Source organism: Tauraco erythrolophus, chromosome 29 (genome assembly GCF_009769465.1).
Source record: "Tauraco erythrolophus isolate bTauEry1 chromosome 29, bTauEry1.pri, whole genome shotgun sequence".
In the NCBI taxonomy this organism is placed as follows: domain Eukaryota; kingdom Metazoa; phylum Chordata; class Aves; order Musophagiformes; family Musophagidae; genus Tauraco; species Tauraco erythrolophus.
The window spans coordinates 5,152,960-5,161,153 of record NC_141493.1 but is presented as its reverse complement, the minus strand read 5'-3'; the positions used below and the strand labels follow the sequence as shown (position 1 = coordinate 5,161,153).

Below are 8,194 nucleotides of genomic sequence, written 5' to 3'. Positions count from 1 at the left end.
GTTTGGCACATCACAGCTACCAGAGAGGTTTGACATTGGGTTTTGCTTTGTTTTTTTTTTTTTTAAAATCCCTAAAATTAGTGCAAATTAGAAACAGGGGGAAGGAGGGAGTTCCACGACCAGACGCAGGTTAAAGGAACGCGCCAGAAAAATGCCGTTTACTTTTTTCGCTGCAAATCCAACTCTCAGTCCCCAGGCTGGCTTTCGGCAGCAAAAGTGTTAAAAAAAAAAAACAACAAATTTTTTGTAAATTTTTGATTTACACCTGTGAATTATTGCAATAGAAATGTGCTTTTTTTTTTTTTTTTCTTTTTTTCCCCAAGACCAGAGGAATTCTTTGTGCTCTCATGTCACCGAGCGGCGGGTCCCTCCTCCAAACTGAGCCCAAAAATTCCTGCTCTTGAATGTCTGCAGCCCTTGCTCGGCCCCGTCCTCGGCAGCTTCATCCTGCTCATGGATTTCCTCTTTTTTTTTTTGGCCTCCTCCATGTTATTTCCAAGGATTTGAGATTTTGGCCAAAGTTGCCACCGGCCGGAGCCTGGCTGGGAAAAATCCCATTTGCAGAGGAGGAACCCCCCAAGGATGCTGCACGGATGAAGGCGCAGGAGGGATGGGTTGGCTCAGAGCTGGAGTGATCCAGGACGGACTCCGGGAATGTCGGGGAGGTTTGGGATTCAGTACAGTACGTCCTGTGAGCCAACAGCTCTCCGTGCGACGCGAGCCGGAGCCGGGGCGCCGGCGAGACGTTTCACATCGCCGTCGGACCGTCGGAAATCTCCTCCAGCCTTTGCTGGATCATCAGCCGGAGGATGGAGTATCTGGAGACGGGAAGGACAAGGAAAAGAGGAGTTTTGCAGCCCCGAGCTGAGCTTTTTAACCCGAATTGCCAAGAAAACCCTGGGATAACTCAAAACCCAACGGCTCGCGGGTGCGTTAGGGACACAAGGCTGCGCAGGTGAATTTTGGACACCGAAACAACCACCCCCCGGCAACGTCCTTAACTCTCAGCATCTCCCCTCGATGCCACCGAGCCCGGCGTACTTGCGCATGAGCTTCTTCACTTCCCGATCCTCCTCTTCCTCCAGCTTCTGGATGAAGCTCCTGAGGACGGGCATCTCAAATTTGATGTACTGAGCGACCTGCGTGGGAGAGAAATGTCAAGAGAGGTGATGAAGAGGACGATGCACTAACCCTGTGAGGCCGAAGGCGAGCTTGTAGCATTCTCTCCCCAGATTTAACCGGGGAAATCAAAGAATCATAGAATCATGGAATGGTTTGGGTTGGAAGGGACCTCAAAGACCATCTCGTTCCAACCCCCCTGCCATGGGCAGGGACACCCTGCACTACACCAGGTTGCCCAAAGCCTCATCCAACCTGGCCTTGAACACTGCCAGGGATGGGGCAGCCACAGCTTCTCTGGGCAACCTGGTCCAGTGCCTCACCACTCTCAATGTAAAGAATAATCCCCCTCAATTTTGCAACAAACCCTACAAGAATCCACGTTTCCTCTGCATGGCACAAACATGGCTTGTGGGAGCGAGCACGAGCTAATTATTGGGAAAAAAACCCACCTGAGGTTGATTTTATTTTACCTGCCAGATGCAGACTTGGCTCCGTCGTACGGAGAGCCCTGCACGGCCCCGGTGCGTTGCTGAGGGCTGTTTAAGCCCAAACATACCCCAAAAGCACCTTGTTTGTGCTCTGATTTAAGAGCAAAGCAGCGCTGGGGGGGAGCTGGCGGATGGTATAAAGGGGTCATTCCCCATCCACAGCGCTTTTCCTGGCTGGAAAAAATATCAATCCTGCCAAAGGCCGTGCAGCAATTGCTCTGCTGTGATCGGATTTGGGGCAGCAAAGTAGGGCTGGGGGCGTTTGCTCTTAGTTACGGTTTAAAGATGCTCTTTAAGCACAAGCCCAGGTTTTTCCCCATTGAGATGAATCATTCACTCATCAAATGGGTTGGGCGGGAAGGGACCTTCAAGATCATCCAGTTCCAACCCCCTGCCATGGGCAGGGACACCCTCCACTACACCAGGTTGCCCAAAGCCCCATCCAGCCTGGCCTGGAACACTTCCAGGGATGGGGCAGCCACAGCTTCTCTGTGCAACCTGCTCCAGTGCCTCACCACCCTCAGAGGGAAGAATTTCTGCCTTAGATCCCATCAAAATCTCCCCTCTTTCAGTGTAAAGCCATTGCCTCGTGTCCTGTCACTACATGCCCTTGTCCAAAGCCCCTCTCCAGCTTTCTTGGAGCCCCTTTAGGCACTGGAAGGTGCTGGAAGGTCTCCCTGGAGCCTTCTCTTCTCCAGGCTGAACAGCCCCAACTCTCCCAGCCTGTCTCCAGAGCAGAGGTGCTCCAGCCCTCGGATCATCTCCGTGGCCTCCTCTGGCCCCGCTCCAGCAGCTCCATGTCTTTCTGATGTTGGGGGCCCCAGAGCTGAACACAGCACTGCAGGGGTGGAGTTTTCATGGGGAGACATGGGAGCAAACCAAAGTGACTCCTCTATCTCCAGCGTGGAGACGTCCCACCTGGTTTTCCAGCCCCAGCTGCATCCCCAGCCCATCCAAAAGCAACGAGCACCCCGCACCGGCAAACTCACGTCATAGGTGACTTCTTCCACCTGGTCCTTCTCCATGAGGAAGACCTTGGAGACCTGCTCGCAGGGCCCTTGCAGGATGCGGGCGATCAGGGGGTAATCGCTGGCTCGCAGCTTCTGCTTCTCTGCAACGCCAAAAGCACCGGCGGGCGGCCCGGGGGTTTTGCCGCGGCCGACCCGCCGGCTGTGCCGGGCTTGGGCTGGGATTTTTTTCAGACTTACCTCCGCTGGTGTGGACGATGTACAGTGCAAACTCCTCCGCCGAGTTTTCAATCTGAACAGAGACAGAAATCACAACTAAAGGTCTACGTTTCTACCTCGGGCTTTCCCAGCAATTAAATTTTAAAAAATCCCATTATTTGGCTCCGCTGTTGCATTTCACATCCACAGGATACAAATTCTCCGTGCAGGGCAACCCAGGAGCGTGGAGGGGGGCATATCCAACGTACCTTGAATTTATTGAGCAGCAGTTTGAGGACCTGGGGGGTCGTCATCGTGCTGTTTATCCGGACGTTGGTGACGGAGCCGTACGCCGGCGTGAACACGGACGTCTACGGGGTGCAAAGTCCATTTCAACACCCCCTGCCCCGGCTCAGATACCCCCCCCCCCCCCCCGATCTCTCGGCAGAGGTTTCGGGGAGCCGGCGAGGGTCGGGGCTCACCTTGTGGTTGTAGAAGTGCCCGTTGATGGAGAAGCGGTGGCGGCGGATGCGCCGCTGCTCGCTGGGGGTGCGGCTGCTGCCCCGGCGCCGGACGCCCACGTCGCTCCGCGTCCGCATCAGCTGCGGCGCTTCCTCCGGCTGCGATTTGGCAGCTGGAAAAGAGCCGGTGGGAGGATGGGGCTGAGGACCAGGGACAAGCGAGAACCCCCCAGGGTCCTACCTCAGCATTTCCCTGCTGCGAAATAGCTCCTGGGAGTCCCCCCACGGATGCAGAAGTCCTTATCCCAGAAATACAGCCCAGGATTGATACAACCCACCAGTTTAAACCACAGCAGCTACTGGTTTATTCTCTCCCAGCTCCTATAAATTCAGAATTAACTGCATAAATCCCAGCTGCTACCTGGATAAAGCCTCTTCTCCCGGGAACTCGAGCATCTTTACTCCCTTTTTTATAATTTTTTTTTTTTTTTTAAATCCTTTCCTTTAATGAGAGCAGGCAAATGAGGCCAGTGCTTCAGATCTCTGCGGGAAAACTGGCCCGTGTCCAGATTATTATAAACCAGCCGGTTTCATCCATTTTTAATGAACCTCTCGGGCTCGAGCTGGGATGTTTGAATTCAAAGCATGTCTACAGCAAGAAAAATCTCTGGGGCGCCCGCTGCCGTGACTAAGCGCTCACGAGGAGCCGTGCACGCACGTCATGCACTGATTTTTACTGGCTTTTGGAGAAAAATGTGATAAAAGATGACTTTTTGGGACGTTGGCAGAGGATTAACGTCATAAGGCTGGTTGAAATAGCTGCTGGGTTATTTATACAGTGTGGATATTGTCTGGGCAAGCTTTAATTCGAGGGGGGAAAAGTGTGTTATGCATGGGGAGGTGAAAAAGAGAAAGGGGAAAAGCTGGAGGATCAAGGATGGGGTAAAGGGTTTCATGGATCAATGGGTTTTCCAAGTGCTCAGTCAGGAAGTGGATGAGCATCCTGAAGCCAAAAGGATTCGCTGGTTCTTATCTACCTCCAGGATGTATTTCCAGAAAAGCACCCAAAGAAAATTAAAAAAAAAAAAAAAAAAAAAAGTAGCCAAGAACATCTGCAAAACACCCCGTAAAAGCGATTTTTTTCCATCGGGAATCGCCGGTGGAACAGCTTGTGTCCCGCTCGTTGCTGCCTCGTGTTAAAAACAAGGGGTTAACGAAGCTCTTCCCCCTCTATACAGAGGAAAAAACAGGGAGGGGAAAAAAAAAACCCAGAACACCAACAACTTTGCAGCAACATTGACTTCCCCATGGTAACGCTTCCCAACTGCGTTCCCATTCTGCCTCCTTAAAAGCTGAGCCGCTGGGAAGGGGAAGGAAGCGCCGACATCCTTTTCCCCACGATCCCAGGAGGCTCTTTGCTCCATCCCCCTATTTCTTTCCAAGCTCCTCTTTGCCACATCCCACTGTGGACCCTTTCCCCAAGCAAAACCCCTTTCAAAAGGTTTAGGGGCGATCAGGGGTGAAATTTTCTTGCTGCAATTCAATAAATTCAATCGAAACGCGTTGGAAGTGGCTTTAAGTAACGTGCAATAAGACGGGGACACTGATTTCTAGAGGGAAAATAAAATAAATAAATGCCTGTTTTCTATTTTCTCAAATAGAACTGCAGCATGAAGCAGCTGATCCCAACTGCCAAAATCCAACCGGATCTGAGCCCGGCTCACCTGCGCTGCTCCCCGGAGCCTCCGTGTTCGGCGCAGCCTCCGTGTCCGTAACCTGGATATCCGGCAAGGTGCTGGGCTTCAGCACGGACCTGGCAATAAAAAAAAAAATCCCAAGCGATGGGTGCCCTGCCAGGGCGCAGCTGCAGAGGGAACCACAACCAGGATCATGTCCCACTCCGAAACCCCCCCGCTGTTATTCCCAAGATGGGAAGCAGCCCCATCTCCCTACGGATTTGGCAGGTAACCATCCCTCTAGAGTCACAGCACGGGCTGGTTGCAATATAAATCCTGAATTTTATCCTCTCCCGCTCCTAAAAAAACCCTTTGGAGGGTTATCCCAGCTGCTCTGTTCCCAGCCAGGGATGCTGAAGCCTGGAACGGCGTTTTTCCAAGCTCTGGCACAACCTGTGCAAGCAAAGCTGGACCTGCTCCTTTTTTCCCTGTTTCAGATATCTAAAAAACCAGGCAAAGCTCAGGGAAAAGTCACGCAAAACCCAGGCAAAAACCCAGGCAAAACTGGGCAAAATCAGTCAAAAATCAGTCAAAACCCCTTGTCCCTCCACTCACCCGTGGGCTCCCAGGTTGCAGCCGGAGTGCCAGGAGGAAGAGGAGGGCGGAGGGCGGATGCGCTGGTTGTCGTCCTGCATCTGCAGGCGGATGGGTCGCCGCAAGCCCCAGGAGATGTTCAGCAGCCCCTCCACGATGAGCTCGCCTTCCTCCTGCGCACAGACGGGCACCTCAGCAGCCGAAATCCCGATGGATCTTACCCACAGGTGGGTTATTTGGGGTTTTTTTTGGACCTCTCAAAGCTGAATCGAACCCATTTTCCTTCTCTTATCTCTGCTGCTAGAGATAAGGTAGTGTCCACCCACAGGGACTTCTTACCTCCCGGTGCCGCAGCTGCAAATTTTGCCCTTCATAGTAGATGTTGTACGTCTTCAAGTGCAAGAGCAGCTCATTTCTGGAAAAAAAAAATGGGAAGGATTGCAGAATCCTGGAATGGTTTGGGTTGGAAGGGACCTTCAAGATCATCCAGTTCCAACCCCACTGCCATGGGCAGGGACACCCTCCACTACACCAGGTTGCCCAAAGCCTCATCCAACCTGGCCTTGAACACTTCTAGGGATGGGGCATCCACAGCTTCTCTGGGCAACCTGTGCCAGTGCCTCACCACCCTCAGAGGGAAGAATTTCTGCCTTAGATCCCATCGAAATCTCCCCTCTTTCAGTTTAAAGCCATTGCCCCATGTCCTGTCACTCCCCGCCCTTGTCCAAAGCCCCTCTCCAGCTTTCTTGTAGCCCCTTTAGGTACTGGAAGGTGCTGGAAGGTCTCTCGGAGCCTTCTCTTCTCTGGGCTGAACAGCCCAACTCTCTCAGCCTGTCTCCAGAGCAGAGGTGCTCCAGCACTCGCATCATCTCCGTGGCCTCCTCTGGCCCCGCTCCAGCAGCTCCATGTCCTTCTGCTGTTGGGGGCCCCAGAGCTGAACGCAGCACAGCAGGGGGGTCCCACACTTCTTCGGTTGAGCCCAGGATACATTTGACTTTCTGGGCTGCGAGCGCATGTTGTCAGCTCAAGATGCTGAGCAAAAATCTGGAGAAGCGAGGGTGGGAGATTGGGGGCACCACTTGGTACCCGGTGTGGTACCCCCTGAGCCAGCCGGGGGTAAATTTTGGGGAACTGGGAGAAAGCAGGAATTGCTTCCCAGGGTCAGGCCAGGCCATGAACCTGCTGTGCTGCAGACCCAAACCAGCTTAATTTGGGGTGAATTTGGGTCTTTTGCTGCCTCTAGACCTCCCTTATTGAGGGTATGTGCTGTGGGGTCAACCAGGAGTTGCCTTTTGCAACCACGAGTCGGGGGGCCAAGCTCCCCTGCCACTGTGCCCTCCACAAACCACACAAAAAGATGGAAGAAAATCTGTCAGGCCTCAGTGGCGTCAGTCACAAGGCTGAAAACCAAAGCAATTTTCGGAGCACCCAAACCCCTGGGTCATGCTGGAGTCACAAGTTCTCACGGGTGAGTTTATCACGGCGCCTCGTCGCTCCGGACTCCAACCTCAAGCTCCAATTAAAAGTCTGAGCCCTGCTCCAGTTGCAAAGGAATCATAAAAGCAAAAATAAAAATGAATAATAAAAATAAAATTGAAAATAAATAAAAGTGGAAGTGAAAGAGAATCAAAAGAAAAATAAAAAGATAGATTAAAAAAAGTAAAAATTAAAATACAGAAAAAGAGGAAAAAAAAGAAACCAGGCTGCCTAAGTACAGCTCCGAATCATGGGGCCGCGGTGCCTCCGGCACGAATTCCTGAAGCTGGAGGTTACGGATGCTGGGCACCATCAGACTGGTCTAATGAAGCACAAGTCAGGGGGATTTGAGGTTATGAGAAAGAAAAAAAGGGGGAAAACCCATCACATCATATATACTTTATCTCCTCCAAAATCTTCCCTGAAATTTAGAAATCCTTTTCTACTTCCTCTCCCAAGCATAAAAAAGCAATTACTAATCGCGACCATTTTCAGCAAAACCCGCATTTCGTGAAAGTTCATCGAGCGTTTGGCCACGCTCCTAAGAAAAAAGAAATCCAAAATAACATCAACATCCTCCCTTTTTTTTTTTTTTTTAAAGAAAATTGCCATTTCTTGTCCCAGAATGGCTTTTTCTTTCCAAATCCAACCGAATGGAGTTAAACCCCAGGATTGCTCCCCTCCTCCTAGCTGGAAGGTGAAACCTCCCTGGGAATATGGCAAATAACTCCCCAGTTACCAGCCCCAACCCTATTTCATCATTCTGGTCCCCTCGAGCATCTTACTTGGAGATATATTTGTCTTTTCCGCAGGGGACCGGGTACTCGCAGCCGCCGTAATCCATCCTCCCGCTCTTCTTTCATGGGAGCTGAATGGCAGGGAGGGAGGAGAAGAAAAGCATCGGCGTGACCCCCCCGCTTCCCGCAGCCCGGGGATAGCGGGAAGGGAAAAGAAAGAAAGAAATAAAATCAATTCACAGGGATTCAGAAGAGCTCTTGGGATGCAGCCGCGGGTAAAGTTTGGTGTGGCTCCTCTGGAAAAAAAAATGATGGGAGAAGAAGGGAAATCAGATAAGGGGAGAAGCGGCGTAAACTCACTGAAAATTTAATAGGGGCAGCGCCACGCTGGCGCTAACGTTTGCATTTCAAGCGTCCGCGGGCCGCCCCGGCCATGCCAGACCTGGAGGTGGAGGGTCCTGAGTGGGATTTGTG

The 8,194-nt window shown here is 51.9% G+C and overlaps 1 protein-coding gene across 2 annotated transcripts; it reads right to left on the bottom strand.

The window, feature by feature from the left end:
- Window positions 1–748: 748 nt before the first annotated feature.
- Window positions 749–7,846, bottom strand: RASSF2 (Ras association domain family member 2). 2 transcript variants are annotated; one of them, XM_086628109.1, is made up of 11 exons: window positions 7,769–7,846; window positions 5,847–5,922; window positions 5,529–5,680; window positions 4,962–5,050; window positions 3,700–3,702; window positions 3,259–3,410; window positions 3,046–3,147; window positions 2,819–2,870; window positions 2,600–2,721; window positions 1,042–1,139; window positions 749–818 (listed from the first exon to the last, which is right to left on the bottom strand). In XM_086628109.1, exons 1-11 carry the CDS (start codon window positions 7,825–7,827, stop codon window positions 749–751), a joined length of 975 nt encoding a protein of 324 aa, XP_086484235.1. In that variant the 5' UTR covers window positions 7,828–7,846. The 2 variants fall into 2 exon arrangements, with proteins under 2 accessions (XP_086484235.1, XP_086484234.1); XM_086628108.1 differs by lacking the exon at window positions 3,700–3,702.
- Window positions 7,847–8,194: the final 348 nt, after the last annotated feature.